This window comes from Sinocyclocheilus grahami, unplaced genomic scaffold (genome assembly GCF_001515645.1).
Source record: "Sinocyclocheilus grahami isolate Dianchi unplaced genomic scaffold, SAMN03320097.WGS_v1.1 scaffold394.1, whole genome shotgun sequence".
Classification (NCBI taxonomy): domain Eukaryota; kingdom Metazoa; phylum Chordata; class Actinopteri; order Cypriniformes; family Cyprinidae; genus Sinocyclocheilus; species Sinocyclocheilus grahami.
Window position 1 is genome coordinate 305,464 of NW_015505573.1, and position 16,809 is coordinate 322,272.

Genomic DNA, 16,809 nt, shown 5'->3' on the forward strand with positions numbered 1-16,809 from the left:
GGAGGTTTCGGAAGCACTTACACATATGACATCCGTTTAAGTGCATATGGAAGATTAGAGATGATTGTTACCCTCATGGAAATGGCAGAAGTCTCCCGGGGGCTCTGAGGCTCTGAGGCTATACCGTGGACTTTACACATATGGGAACCACTTAGGCCTCTACATATGGAACCCAGCCCTTCTCACGGATTCAAGGATTCATCAAGTGAAGGCCTGGCGCCGGACGTTCCGCCACGTCTGGCTGCCGGGGGGATGGATGAGCTCGACAAGGTCAACAGTACGGACACTCTGGAGTAGTTTTAGCAAGCCGCCGCTAAAGTGCCACTCAGTGCCTCTACCCATTTGAGGTGAGAACACAGGAGGATACCGGCTCCACGCAAAGGCTACAGAATCTAGCGAACGTGTTGGGGGTCGCCCAGCCTGCTGCTCTACAAATATCTGTCAGCGAGGCACCAGGAGCCAGAGCCCAGGAGGATGCAACACTTCTAGTAGAGTGAGCTAGCAACCTGAGCAGGCAGGGCACACCCTGTGCCTGATAAGCCAGGGTGATGGCACCCACTATCCACGGGGGCAGCACTTGCAGGCTCACCACCTGATCCCTGAAGGGAGTAGTGGGAACCTTGGGCACATAGCCGGGCCGGGGCCTCAGGATTACCTGGGAGTCAGCCGGCCCAAACTCAAGGCACAATTCGTCGACCGAAAATGCATGCAGGTCCCCTACCCTCTTGATGGAGGCCAGTGCAAGCAGGAGCAGAGTTTTCATTGAAAGAAACTTTAGCTCGACTGACTGCAAAGGCTTAAATGGGCCCTGCTGTAGTGATTTGAGCACTAGAGATAGGTCCCAAGAGGGTATAGAGGAGGGCCGGGGCGGATTTAACCTTCTCGCCCCCCTAAGGAACCTGATGACCAGATCATGCTTCCCTACCGACTTCCCTTCCATGGGGTCATGGTTAGCAGCAATCGCAGCGACATAGACTTTAAGGGTGGAGGGAGACCGCCTTCTCTCCAGCCCTTGCTACAAAAAGGAAAGCACGACCTCAATCGGGCATCTCCGGGGGTCTTCCCGATGAGAAGAACGCCACTCGACGAACAGGTTTCACTTCAGGGCGTAAGCATGTCTCGTAGACGGTGCTCTTGCCAAAGTGATGGTGTCAACTACCTCTTGGGGTAGGTCACCAAGAACCTCCGCTTCCCGTCCAGGGACCAGACATGAAGTTTCCAGAGGTCTGGACGTGGGCGCCACAGGGTGCCCCGTCTCTGAGTCAGTAGATCCTTCCTCAAAGGAATCTGCCAGGAACGGGGCTGTCGCGAGGAGCATTAGTTCGAGGAACTTTACTGGACCTTCTGGGGATGGAGTCTCCATTCTCCCGGAAGCGTATGGTTGAGCAGACCTGGAATGTGAATGGCACGAAGTGACCTCAGAACCTTCTGACTCCAAAGGAGGAGGTGGAGGGCGAGTTGCGACATGCAACAGGAGAGCAGACCACCTTGTCGGTTGATGTACGCAGCGGTCAAGAAATGGTCTGCGGCGCGGAAGGATCGACATATGAAAGTACGCATCCTTCAGGTCGATTGCTGCAAACCAATCTCGGGGACGGATGCACCCGAAGATGCGTTTCTGCGTCAAAATCTTGATTGGTAACCGGCAAAGGGCCTGGTTCAAGACACGCAGATCCAAGATTGGTCATAACCCACCGGGTTTCACGGGTACAATGATGTAAGGGCTGTAAAACCCTGTATTCATATCGGCTGGAGGGACCGGCTCTATCGCATCCTTCACCAGTAGGACTGCGATCTCCGCACACAAGACAGAAGCATCGGCTGCCACTGAACTTTGGGGGGATGCCGGGCAAACTGAATCGCATAGCCGAGGCTGATGGTCCGCAGAAGCCAACGAGACGGGTTGGGTATCGCTAGCCAGGCACCCAGATACCATGCAAGTGGGACCAGCGGAACCACTGCCATACCCACAGTGGGGCAGCGAGGTGGAACGCAGGGACCCAACTCGGGTGGCTTGTGAGCGGACCAAAGAGGGGTCTGAGTGTGCGGTGCAATGCTTACCTGGTTCCACAGTTTGGCAGAGTGTGCGTGAGTAGGGCCTTTGTTGATGCTCTTGAACCGCCCGCTGCTGCCTGCTGGCGATGGAGGAGGATGAGTGTGGTCCGGTGCTGGTCCGTCCACAACTCTCCATGCCCTACTGGGACCCAGGGACAGAGAAAACCACTCTCTCGTCAAGATTTTCCAGATTCTCCACCCGGCCCTCCTCTGGGGGAGGGAGAGGTGCCTTCACCATCCCCCAAAGAGCAGCGTCCTCCCTCTCTGGGTCACCCGTCCCGGGGCCCCTTGCTCTTTCACTCACCGCCACGTTTTACAGGGGCCTGGACGGGTGGGGCGGCCTGCCTACGCCCAGCTCCACGGCTCCGCTTGCTGGAGGCTGCTGCTGATGCGGCGTGGGAACAGTGGCGGATGCAGGAGGCCGCCCTCCAGGGCAGGGTGTGACGACCCGCCTCAGTCTGCTTCTGTGCAGCCAAGAGCTGCTGGGCCAAGCTCTCGACCCCGTCGCCGAAGAGGATGGTCTGGGACTCAGGGGCATTAAGGAACCGAACTTTTTCAGCGCCCCTCATATCAACCAGACACAGTCAGAGATGGCGCTCCTGGACTACAAGTGTGGACATCGCACGACCCAGAGAACTCGCAGTGACCTTCGTCGCTCAGAGCGCGAGGTCAGTATCGGTTCGGAGCTCTTTCAGAACTTCCGGATCATGACCACCCTCATGCAGGTCCCTCAGTGCCTTGGCCTGATGAACCTGCAGTAATGCCTTAGCGTGTAAGGCAGAGGCAGCTTCTCCACAGGCCGTATAAGCATCGCCGGAACCCTCATGCAGGTCCCTCAGTGCCTTGGCCTGATGAACCTGCAGTAACGCGGTGAGGTGTAAGGCGGAGGCAGCTTCTCCACAGGCCGTATAAGCATCGCCGGACAGGCCAGACGAGTACCTACAGACCCAGGAGGGGAGGCACGGTTCGCCCTGCCAGGTGGAGGCGGTATTAGGACACAATTGCATGGCAACCGACCGCTCCACCAGGGGAGCCCTTGTATACCCCCTAGCTGCACAACCGTCGAGGGTGGTGAGAGAGGAGGAACCAGCAGGTCGGTTTCCGGCAGTAAAAGGTGCCGTCCATGACCTGGTGAGCTCCTCTTGCACCTCCGGGAAGAAAGGCACTGAGGCGGGGCGCTGAGAACCAGTGCGAGCCACCCCGAGAAACCAATCGTCCTACCTCGAGGGCCCAGGACGCAGTGGAGGTTTCTACTCGAGCCCTACCTTCTCGGTGGCCCGGGAAAGCATAGCCGACATCTCTGGATCCGATTCAGGCCTTGCCACCGTCCCGGAGGGCGGCAGCACAGTCGAATCTTCCTCTCCAGAGAGCTCTTCCTCCGATGCAGTGATCGACATCCAGTCGTTGGGAGGAGCACTGAAGGATACCGCTGGCACGCTCTTTGAAGAGGGCCCAGTGCGTTCCTTTGGCGGCTCAACTGGTTGCAAAGCACTAGAGGGTCCCCCGAGGGTTGGTTCCCTGAGGGGTTTGCCACCACTGTAAGCCTCAGACCGCCCGTGCTACTGCCCAAAGTAGTCCACGCATGGCTGCCGCCAGAACAAACACTAGATCGTGGCAGAAGCAACGGAGTTCTGCCCCACTGGAGGAAACGGAGCCTGGCCCGCAGCTTCGAGATGGTCATCTTCCCACAATAGGAACATTACTCATCCGCAAACACCACCTCAGCGTGTTTAATGCCCAGACACGTGAGGCAGCGATCGTGACCATCACCGGTGCCAGGTAATGATCGCATCCAGAAATGCACGGGTGAAATGGCATCTTTAAAAAGATGATCCATCATCTTTACAAAGACGCAACCACTTATTGTACTCTTTTAGATAAATTGGCTCTTTTAGGGAAATGCTCTTTTACGTGCTGAGACGCACAGGGGAAACGGCCGTTTGCAGCACGACAGGGGGTAGTGCAGCCTGAAGTGCGCAACCCCCAGAACGATGTTGTCGCTCGGCTCCGAAGCGAGAAGCTGGTATGCGTTGCATTTGCTGCCTTTTTATGCTCACGCTGTGATCAGCGGCAGTTGGATGCAATCATCGCATGCCAATGTGCATTGGCTCGTTTAGATTACACTCAAGGTGGATTGGTCTCTCTAAGCGAGATCCCAATTCGTCGGTCACCGACGTGACTCAGAGTGACCGACTGAAAGGGAACTCAATTGTTTTAAATGCTAGACATCACAACATTATAATTATAATATTCACTCATTGAAATCACTCAAAAGTAAAAGTAAAAGTGAAAAACACACACACACACACACATTTACCATTAAGGTATAAGCTTTTGGGTCGCATGTCTGGAACCACCATTCCATATACACACCAGGCAGTTAATATTATTGGTTTCTGACAATAAGAACAATTTTAAAAGCTAGCGAGAACAAACTCTAAAGCGTTTTGCCTTTCGGCACAAGAGAGTCTTTTGAAAACTAGGCTGATGAAGTCCAGTCCTTGAACAAGAGGTCAAACCAAAAAGCATGCAGCTGACATCTACTTCACAACAACTGAAAAAACAGCAGTCAAGTGTGTTTGATAGTCTGTAAAATGTGGTTGTTGGACAAAAACGTTTTGTGCTCGAGTCATTCTTCACTATCCATCACTCTGGCCTACGTGTAGTGTATTATAACTGCACGGTCTGAAACAACAGCAATCCAGACGTCCATCCATTTATCAAACTCTATCCATCCATCAGTGGCCAATTTGCAGCAGAACAGACCAGCGGAGGGAACTGTGTGCTAGTCACCTGAGTCAGTGAAGTGGGGAGAAGGGGGAAGAACATTTATATGGGGTGGTGGGAGTGATTTTCAAAACTAAACACCCACGTTAAGGTCACGCTAACAATGGAACGCAGGTAGCCACACACACATTCCTAGAGGACGATGGATGCAGAACAAATCACACACCTCTGTAACTAACCACACACATAAACAAACTGCTTGCTTTGCACTCGGCATCTTTGCATTTTTTGTGCGCCGCTGATCAAAACTGTGTCATCACAATAGGAAGGGGGATGATGACATCTGCATTTCCTGTTTTCCTGTTTGTTGTTTTGTTTCCTTTGTTTATGTCTGCTGCTACGTAACACCCAGGAGAGATGTAAAGATTTATCACATACGCCAAAAACATCGCACCTACACACACTTTTCTCTTCCCTCTCCTCCTCAGTTGGCTTTTTTTCATTCTTTACTTCATTGCTTTCATTCTTCATCCCTTCAATCTCTCACTTTCTCTCTCAACAGGGAGCAACAGAATCCACTACAGGCTCTCAAGTCTTTCTCCTCTGGGAATCTCCCATCTTTGACTCTTTTGAAGTGATGGGTTAACCCTCCTAAGAATGCTTAATGCAGCCCTGTGCATGTGTGTATCTGTTTCTGCCCCACATGTAAATGTAAGCACCTCACATTTGCCCTCCCACAAGAGTTGAACAAAGCACTGCTCCAAAATTCCTTCTCCAAACAACAGGCCCCTCTGCGCCTTAGCTAAGAGTTACAACTAAACAACACGCCGAAAACACAACAATAGAACAGCAACTCGAACATCCACAATGTCTGTGTCTGGATTTCACTGTACAGTTGCCTGGTTTGGTCTGGAGCAACTGAATGACATGAAAGTCCACAAAATTTTATTTTTTTCTTTCTTTTTGAATGTGTATATATATACAGGTGTATATCAATAAATTAGAATGTCGTGGAAAAGTTAATTTATTTCAGTAATTCAATTTGCTTGACAATCTTCATAAGGCTGCGGTTCTCTCGGTTGGTTGTGCATCTTTTTCTTCCATACTTTTTCCTTCCACTCAACTTTCTGTTAACATGCTTGGATACAGCACTCTGTGAACAGCCAGCTTCTTTGGAAATGAATGTTTGTGGCTTACCCTCCTTGTGAAGGGTGTCAATGATTGTCTTCTGGACAACTGTCAGATCAGCAGTCTTCTCTATGATTGTGTAGCCTAGTGAACCAAACTGAGAGACCAACTTTTGAGTTGATTCGCTGATTGGCATGTCACCATATTCTAATTTGTTGAGATAGTGAATTGGTGGGTTTTTGTTAAATGTGAGCCAAAATTATCACAATTAAAAGAACCAAAGACTTAAACTACTTCAGTCTGTGTGCATTGAATTTATTTAATACACGAGTTTCACAATTTGAGTTGAATTACTGAAATAAAAGAACTTTTCCACGACATTCTAATTTATTGAGATGCACCTGTACATTTCTAGCAAATATGAAATAAAAAAAATATTTGTAAAAATAAAAACTGACCATTCTTTTATGGTGAAGTCAGTGAAAACATTGGCAGGGCAAGTAAAAATAGTAGCAGCCCAACTGGATGGCAGAAAAAATTCTTATTGCCTATTTATTTTTGAGCCCTCAGTAGTATGTTTAATATTAAGAGTAGAATGTAATATGTGTGTATTTTGTTTTTAACTCCTGTTGCACTGAAAATCTGGTGTGGACAGGTCATTTATCTGACAGACCATAAAACCGCACACCTGACTCTCTTATTCTGCTTCATAAATACCTGTGTTGGCTATCAGTTTATAATCATTCAAACTGGCTTGAACAGGATCATCAACAGTTGGACTGAGATCAGACACCCAGGGTTCACTTTCACATATGGCCGTCTTCAAACAAATGCTACACTTTGTGTTGGTTCAAACCTACAATCACTTCAAACCAATGCCAACCGCTGACAGCCTCTCTACGGACGCCGGAGGCTACAAATGCTAGCAGCCGCTTTTGTGTCTGTCCTTCCCCCCCGTGCTGATTGTCTGTCTGTCCTTCTGCGTTAAAAGCCCACACAGTGCCGAGAGCTTTGAGCCAACATGGAGGCCAGTTTCCCACAGTGCAGGCTTGCAACAGGCACAGAGCTGGAAACTATGCGACTGGCATTTAGGGCCAAGCCGTCTGCTGCAGTGAGGTACTGAGACTAAATGCCACCTGCATATGCTGGAGGGAGAAAAAGACAGAAACAAAAGGCTTTCAGTGACAGGTGGAGAGTCTGTCTGCCAGTTTCCTGCAGATATAGTACTGCGGCATCTTATAGATCAAATGGGTTAAGATTTCTGGACATCTTTCACCCAAAGGACTTTAGGACTACCAATCAATTTCATCAGATCACCCTCGAGTCCTGCACTGCTGTGACTCAATCAATAGAGGCCAGTCTGTGCTGTTTGCTCTGTCAACCCACATATACACACCTGGTCATATAAATAAAGAGCCATATATATGTGTGTGCACGTCAGCTCAGACAGAGACAATTGTAGGGATGCAAAATGTAAGAAAATATAACCTAAGTATTCAATGACACAACATCTTGAAGCATAGTTTTTTTTGATGCACATCTAGGAATTTATTCCATAAATGTGTTGTAGTTTATGCATGTGCATTTTGGCGATTCCATTTGCATCTATTTCCATTTCACATTTTTGATTCAATTTCACAAAACAATTACATGACTGGAAACCCACCTACTGTATATAAGGAAATACAAACATTTCTATAGTGCTTATGCAAAACTGGTGCTGATCGGTTGAACAAGTTTGCATAAAAATACATTGATGGAAATCTGATTACTGATGTAAAACTTGAATATGTATAAGCAAATTAGACTCAAAAGCAATGGTGAACAGTGGATTTTCAGCAAATACTATCAAAACTATCATCACATGGCTTCAGAAGACTAGGAAGATTGCACATAAGCACGGGTGTCACAGTATACCAGTACTAACAATAAAAAAAAAATTGATTTCATGTTAATAATGCATAAATATAGCAAATAATCAAGCAGTAACTGGTTGACATTCCAACATAGTAGGTGGCAAGATTGCACCTTAATGCTGGTTGTCACCTGTCATAAAACGAAAAAAGATGGCGACGAAGACAAGGAAAAACAAGACAAACTACTGGTCACACAAAATGATGTCGGAGGAGAAGACAAACAAAAGTGACACTCTACCCTCACCTACAGCCAATTGAGCTTGCTAGTGCTGGAGTTGCTTAGATACATTTTTGGGAAGTGCCAATAAAAAGTAAGTTCTTTTTGAACAGTTGGTTACAACTTATGTTTAACTAATGGTTAGTTACGCTCTCTCTTCCTCCCTACATTGGTATTTTGAGTATGATCCATTATGCAAAAAGTAAAATTTGACTCTTTTTTTCTACAGATATCTGAATATTATTGTTTTTGCTTATCATTTTGGTTATGATAATCATACAGTGAAAATGCTATTTTGTGAAAGACCTACACAAGTCATATGGACCACTTTCACTGTGCTGTTCACAGACCCTGGCACTTTCTACTTTCATTGTATAGAAAAGAGTAGGTTGGACATTTTGTTTTGTTTTGTTTTCCACAAAATAAAGTAAGTCATACAACACAAGGGTAAACAAATGCTGACCGAATTTTAATTTTTAGGCAAAATAGCCCTCAATTCAACACCTTTTCGAAAGACCCTGCAGGCCCAAAATCTTGGGAGTGAGAGATACAGAGAGCAAAAAAGATCTCTTTAATAACAACCGCTCCTGAAACTCCATATACCAGTACAGACCCTAAACACACAAGTAAACATTCGCCTTTATCAACATCAATGGACTAACACACTCCATAAATCCTACACACTACAGATCAGCAGCTGCTTACCACAAACTCCATATAGTCCACCACACTAAACAAGAGCTAGACGCTGAGCTCTGCCAGAACAGCATGCTGGGATAAAAACGAGTATTAATAATAAATAACATAATAATACATAATTTAAGAACACACACAGGCCCTCGTGGGCAGTTTCAACTAAATAGCCTCAATCAGGTCAGAGTGTTGAGGTCAGTAACCTCCGGGGAAGCTGCTGCCCCCTGGCAGGGGTGTATATATAAATATAGCAGTTTATATTTTGATGGGGGTTTTAAGGTGCCGAGTGGTTGTGCCATGCTTTGCAGCAACAACTGCAATCAAGTGTTTGCAATAACTGGCAGATAACTGTTTGCGAGTCTTTCACAGCGCTGTGGAGGAATTTTTCTTCACTTTGTCAGACAGGTTCTATTTAAGTGATTTATTGATTCAAAAAGTCTGGCAGTAATCAGGTCTGAGTGTGGCTAGTGAAATTTAACTCTGCTTTCTAAAATAATGTGGTTAATTGCGGTTCTTTCATGATTTAACAGGAGGGGGCAATTCATTTTTCATTTAGGGCTACGTAGGTTTGGACAGCTTTTTTCCCTTAATAAATGAAATCATCATTTAAAAACTGCATTTTTTATTTACTTGCATTATCTTTGTGTAATATTAAAATGTGTTTGATGATCTGAATCTTTTAAGTGTGACAAACATGCAAAAAAATAAAAACACAGGAAGGGGGCAAAAACCTTTTCTCAGCACTGTATGTATATATATATATATATATATATATATATATATACACATAGCACTTTATATTTTGATGGAGGGTTTTAAGGTGCTGAGTGGTAATCCACTAAAAGTTGGGGTTCAACAGAGACCTACACAAGGCCGCACTGATAGTTAGGCCCTCTGAAAGAGCTATTGTTTGGGGTTTGAAAAATGTATACCAAGTACAACCTTTAAAAAACCTCCAACAACCTCATCTGTTATGGCCTGAGACAGGCGTTTGGGATTTGGTGTTATGAGTACACATTTTACAATGCTTCAAACACACTCACGTTCTCGTTCAAATACTCACCTCGTTGTGGATGTCCTCAATGTGCTGGAGGGTGGAGGGGAGGAGGGACTTCAGGCTCTTGGTGTTCTTCTCCGGGTCGGTGTGTAAATTCTCCAAGGCCTCTGAGCAGCGTTTCTGTATGTAGTCCAGCGTTCCTGTACAACACTAAAGGAACATGAAAACTAATAGTGTGATATTTACATATAAGCCAGAAATAGGGAGATACTGGTTGAGGATTTAACATGAAGGATGATGAAGTTAGAGGTCTGATCAGGACAATTGGAGAAACGACGCTCACCTGTACAACTCTGTGAGTGGAGCTAAATCTAGCCGTGTCACCAGCCAGTACACAGTGCTGATGTGTCCGATTCAGATCATCTATAGATATAATCACATACCAACAGCCACACACACAGACAACAGAAGAAACATACTCCAATATTATTAGGAACCTAGGAAGGGAGGATTTGTCTTGGCTATTCAGAGTTTATCTGTAGTTGTATATATGTATATTTATATAGCTGCCTGAGGTGTTGCAATTATAGCCATTAAGTGAACTGACTTTGCTAGAAAGGGACTTTGATTTGTCCCATTGAAATCAATGGATTTGCTGCACTCTCAGATGTACTGCAGCATAAACTGGAGTGAGCACAAGAGTAATGTCTGTTTCATTTCCTCTGTATGCTATTATTTTTTTTCTGTCACATTACACTGTCTTTAAACACTTGGCATCTAATAATACTCTGCTTCTGTCAACTTGGGCTCTCTGTCACAACCTCAGCGTGAATCATGGGCCACACCAAATTCCCCTAATAAATATTTATCATTATTCTCTCATCATCGAGGGGCTGCTGTGCTTGAGTTAAAAGCAGGTTTTTAAATGCATTGGGTTAAAACCTCTGCCTAGGTCTGTCCTGTCCCTGAAGCATTCAGCACAGTAAATCTTATTACCAGCTGGGTGTCAGTCCAACAATTTGTTCTCCGCTACCCAGCACCAAATTCCATTTTTGAGATTCCACTGATTAGATTTGCACACAGAAGTCTGAGACATCAGCAGATGGAGGGAAAGAGATGTGACAGTGTTAGAGAATCATGGGAATGTGGAGTTGAACAACTGTAAGTTATTTTCTGTACACCTTCCTTCCTCTCCCACTCTTTCTTTCTTCCTTGCATGCTTTCCTTTTCCTTCCTTTTTTACTTACCTTCCTTTTTTCATTTTTTCCTTCTCTTCTTTTCCTATTCCTTTTTTCTTTCCTAATACTTCCTTTACTTTCCTTTTCTCTCTTTAAATTCCTTTCACACCATTTTTACTTCCTAATACTTCCCTTACCTAATACTCCATTTTTCTTCCTTTTTTATTTCCTTCCTTTTCTCTTTCCCTTCCTTTCCTTTGTTCCTTTTCAACCCTCCTTTTCTCTTTTCTTTCCTTTTCCTTCCTTACTACTTTTCTCTTTTCATTCCTACTTTTCTCTTTTCCTACCTTGTCCTTCTTTCTTTTCTTGTTCCCTTGCTTTCTGTTTTGCTTTTCCTTACATCCTTTTCCCTTTTCGTTCTTGTGTTATGGATTGCTAAACTACAGGTTTTCCATCCTTCACCTTCTTTTTGTACCTGATTTTATTTTGTTCCTTCCTTTCCTATATATCCCCACACATATTATTTGAAAAGCACCTGATGTGAACTGCTACACTATATCTTCCTTCCTTCCCTCCATCTTTCCATGTGAGGTGTGGGTTGCTACACTACCGCACCCAAATAAAGGCTTGATCTTTAGGGAATGGTTTTGTTCACATCTCAGAGAATGGATGAAATCCCAACACATTCTACTGCCATCTAGACTTCACAAGACTTTAGAAGTCACTTCCTACAAATTCAACAGAAAACAATCGGACCAATTCAGCCAGAAGCAGTGTTGGGCAGTAACGCATTACTTAGTAGCGCGTTATTGTAATTTGATTACTTTTTTAGTAACGGAGTAATTTAACGCGTTATAATTTAGATAAATTATATTATAGATTATAATTTATTAAATTAGAGTATAGTTACAAGCCAAGGTCTCTATACGTTACTGCCGCGTTACATTGCTGACAGAATGCAGTGTTTTCTAATCTTGAGATTGTAAAAAGGATGTAGTACACGCACTGTCGAGTCAAGTGCCAGTGGATTAGAGACCTGCTCTCCTGCGAGACCCGACGCAACAGAGTGGGACAAGATGGACGAGTGCTGCTGCGGGCGGGTAGACGCTCGTGTGTGTGCGGGGATGCGGGAGAATAAAATGATTCACAGGACTCCCGCAAAATAGAAATATCTAAACATAAAATATCTAAAACAAATAAATTGTTATTCATCTATTGCACAAAAGCAACATGAACTAATATAAAATATAAACGATTAACAGGTGCAAGTGTATGCAGACTTTCTATTTAGGCTATAACACGTGTTTGCAGCGTTGAGCAATGCAGGGCTGAAATGTGTGTGCTCACGAATGCTCTCATTATAACACACGAATTGTAAACATTATGAAAGCTTAAGTATGCATATATTCATTGTGTTATAACAGATTTGTGAGATTGCGATGAACTGAGATGTCTTTTAGAGATTTTAAATGCAGCGCTCTTTGCTGGCATTCTGCCATGCCAAACCATGCACGCAGCAGCTGCTTGCTTTAGTTAAAAATAACAGTGTTCTGTGAATGTTGATGCTTTAATAACAAATATTTATCGGGAGCGTGTATGCTGGGATTTCATGAATTTCATGGAGAAAAAAGTAACGTAACTAGTAATGTAACTAATTACTATTGAAAAAGTAATCAGAACAGTAACGTGATTACTTTTAAAAGGAGTAATCAGTAATTTGATTACATTTTCAGAGTAACTTGCCCAACACTGGCCAGAAGACATGCTGTCATTAACAGTTTATAAGCCAGTTTCCAAGTCACACTTTTACCCTTTTCCTATGCCCAGGAAACCCATTATTATGACTCATTATGTTTATATTGTTTTATCTTTTCACTTAAAGTCACTTCACAGGACTAAGAGTGCCATTAGGTAGGTATAAATAATGCTTAGTTTAGAGCAGCCAGCAACAAAGAGGCCCGACCACTGGAAAGCCCTTCCAAACAAATGAAAATGTCCAAATGGAGATGATAAAACTGTGTGCACAGGGGGGAAAGCATTAGTCATGCTTCTACACAGAAATCGGGAAATAAATAGTGTCCTTATCAAGGTCATCAGACGCAATTTAAGGGATATTTAGAGGAGAGGGTTTGTGCGTATGTGGGGTTGTAGAAGGGGGGCATCTGTTGTAGCCATCAGTAATAAAAGTCTGATTTACTGATTCTCTCTCTCAGTCGTGCTCTCAGAGAGGGGTCACAGCGCTTCATAAAATAACATTTGGTTTCTTAACCTCTCTGATACACACGATAAAGAAACCTGTGGAAGCAAAATCCTAGGGAAACAGACACACATATGTTAATAAAAGGATGTAGATGTGTATATCCTCTGGGAAAGATAATTCCTGAACTAATGCATTTCAACATGACCGAGACGGTACAATCCGCTTTACACATGTACTTGAGGCTACTGTTTCTGGACACAGATGAATGTGATTGTGTACCTGTCATATAGTAGCAGTCTCCAGACTGGAGAGGCAAAGCCAGACCTGGTGTGTGGATGTCCCAGGCCACCTTCAGTCCAACACGCCAACAAGCCTTCTCTTTCTGCACTTCCTCCTTTTCCAATCCTTCTCTTTCTTTCTTTAGTTCTTCTTTACTTGTTCCTTCACCTTCTGTCTCTGTTTCTTTTTCTTTGTCTTTACTCTGTTCCTCCCCATCCTTTTCAGTCACCCCTGTAAGCAAAGATATTTATTTGTTATACTCAATGACCGTTGAATGGTCGATATTACATTTCTATGGTAACACTTTAGTTTAATGTGTCCTTATAGCAAGCTACAGTACATGTATTTACTATAGTAACAACAGTAAATCATACACAATTACAAGTAACTAACACTAAATCAAAACCTAACCCTAAACTTATTATAAGTGCATGTTGTTAATTCATATTACTCAGTACTTATTTGTGCAATTACACTGCAACAAGGATGCATTAAAATAAAGTGTGACCATTTCTATATTATTTATGCCTCAATAAAGAACAAAATATTTGTAATGCTACAAATGAATTTAGATATGACAACATTATAGTATACAGTATGAAAAATGGATATTCATTTTGAGATTTGCAATATCTTACATTATTCTAATACTGGTTGATAACCGATATATTGTGCATCCCTACTTATAATGGTATCAGCCAGTACGCAAGGAGTTTTAGACATCACTGCATTAATACCTTATGTTGGTTTTGTATACAATGCAGCAATTTAGTGTAATTACCTGAAGTTGCTGTTTCGAGAATCATAATAAGTGTACTGTTAGTCACTTTGGATGTCTTACTAATACTTAGTACTTACTAATATATGTTGTGCAACTTTCACCAACTATCTGTGTTAATCAAAAAAAAATTAAAAAATGACAGAGCCAAAGAGAAACATAGAAAGAAAGTGTAACTGATAAGACAAAAATAAATAAATAAATAAAATAAGAGAGGGCAGGCTGGCACCTATCAGTGAAATCAATACAAAAGCGCTTTTGGAAGCCCTGAGCAAGGCTTTCTCTGCGCTCAGCAGGGATAAACAGTAACTTAATTTCAGCCTGTGCTTTCTGACACAGCTCTCAAAGGGCCATCTGCAGCGGCGGAAAAGCTTTCTTCAAAATCACAGTGGCACAAACCAATGCCTGTTAGAAAAGGAAATGAGCTGGATCTAGTCAGTGTTGGATGAAGAGCTGAACAGATTTGTCACTGAGCGACTCCCCCCGCCGGAGACTGTTCGTGATACTGCGCGCCCCAGCATGCTCTATAAACCCATCACAGATGTGTTAAAAGATACGGGAATCATGAAAAGCTTCAGTGAGGTATTCTTCTTCAAAGCGTGTTCAGGTGAAACACGAATCTATACAACGCAGATGTTATCCGAAGGGACAATAAAAAAAATCAAACCCATTCATGCACACACACACAATAAATGATGTACAAAGTGAAATTCTTCTGAGCAACAATTCGTTTCAGCTGGTCTGCAGCATTTCATAGCGATTTCTCTAAAGTGAAGGCAACATTTTGTGTAATGCTCTGCACTGGTGCGTATGCACTGCAAAAGCATTCCAACAGGGGAGTCTCTCTGAAGTCTGGAACCGAGGGGTCAATTTTACCTCCAAAAGAACAGCTGTGGAATAATTCCACACAAACTGACACATTCACACACAAAAACACACACAGACCATTCATGCGTTGTTTGAAGCGGGCCCTGGGGAGGTCAAAGGTCAAATCGGTCAGTAAGAGATTGGCGAAACCGAGCTCGTGAGGCAGGTGGTTCTGGTTAGCACACCACGCTCTGTTCTGTCGAACTGACACACACACACGCACACAGCTGCATGCTAAGCTGTTAGCCTGACTTGAAGAGAGACTGATGTCCAGAAAAACGTCTCCAGTGAGATTCATGTGAAATATGGAAGATCTGGCTCCTTCTTCATGGAACAAGTTCATACAATGACTGCACGAACACATTCGACCTATCAAGTGAAGGATGGTTTTGAACTAGCTGGTGTCATAATAAATGTTTTAGGTTCTCAGCAGTAAGCTAGAAAAATAAAGGATTTGTTGTCTCTTCAATGAGAATGAAATAGGAGTGGGAATGTTTAAAGGGACAGTTAACCCAAAAATGAAAATTCTAACAATGCATTTCACACTTACGCAGAACAAAAATAATAATAATAATATAGTTTTGGTTGCCACGGACATTCAATGTATGGACAAAAACTGCTCTTCAAAATATCTCTTTTTGTGTTCCACAGAATAAAGAAAGTCATACAGGGTGAGTAAATGACGACAGAATTTGTATTTTTCAGTTAATTATCAGTTACAATTCTAAAATGTAATTCTATAATGTTTTATACAGTATATGCTTTTAAATAAGCAATAATTATTTATTAACAATTGAATTTTTGTCCAAAAAAAAAAAGCAATGCAGTTGAATAATTTGCTTTTCAACTCTTTATGGAAGGTATGTTTGAAGTGGGATATTTTCTTTTCATACAAATACGCACATTCAATAAACAATGCATGCAATAAATAAATAAATACATTTAATTGTTATGAAATAATAATGTTCCTGTTTCCTGTTCTCTGAAGTCCACCAGCGGACCTTGGCAAACATCCAGAGAGGTCCCAATAAGTCTTACAATTACATAAATGTAGGTATAATAAATATAATCTTATAAACACTGCCACAAGCAAACATAACAATGCAATTAGTAAAAACAAAACAAAAAAACACAGTATGTGAGAAGTCTGTCCTGATCTTTACGGGAGTCCCCATACTTTCTGGTCAAGACTTTAATTACTTTTTTTCCCCATTCGTTTGGCACTACTGGACAATGTTAATAATAATAATTCTAAACTTTAGATTGACCTGCTAATGTATAATTTAGTGAATGAAACTTGTTTAGCTGTGTGTTCAGTTTCTGCAGTTCAGTTTGTTGATGCTAGTGGTGCCAAAATTATTTACCTTTCAGATTTTTCCAAACCTGGAAATCACCAATTATGATTTGCGGTTTTCTATGACTGTGGAAACCCATGAAAATCTTTAATTGTTATGAAATAATAATTTTCCTGTTTCCTGTTCTCTGAAGTCCACCAGCGGACCTTATTTAAGATTATAATAATTATAATCTTAAATAAAAATGCTAAAACCCACTAAAAATAAAGATGTACAGTAAATAGTAAACTGCCATCATATTTTTAAGTTTATTTGTTTTCTTCCAACAGAATTACTAGAGGTACACATCAGCTTAGACAAGAGGGTTTTGAATATTGTCTTGGACAAAGTGAGGCCTTAGAGTCAAGAGGCTCAGAATCACAGTGTTAGAGCCCTGTGGGGTCATGGATCTGATACAATATTATATGCTCTACCCAAGA

General features: G+C 43.0%; 1 protein-coding gene across 6 annotated transcripts in view; it reads right to left on the minus strand.

The window, feature by feature from the left end:
• Positions 1 to 16,809, minus strand: part of fto (FTO alpha-ketoglutarate dependent dioxygenase) — a 181,971-nt gene that overhangs the window by 119,238 nt on the left and 45,924 nt on the right. For all 6 annotated transcript variants that reach the window (XR_001604646.1, XM_016231535.1, XM_016231531.1 and 3 more), the window contains exons 4-6: positions 13,391 to 13,621; positions 10,077 to 10,156; positions 9,800 to 9,943 (exon numbers count right to left, since the gene is read on the minus strand). Coding sequence is in view for 5 of the 6 variants with exons in the window: in XM_016231535.1 (XP_016087021.1) it covers positions 9,800 to 9,943; positions 10,077 to 10,156; positions 13,391 to 13,621 (455 nt within the window). In the remaining variant the exon portion in view is untranslated. The remainder of the gene's footprint in view (positions 1 to 9,799; positions 9,944 to 10,076; positions 10,157 to 13,390; positions 13,622 to 16,809) is intronic.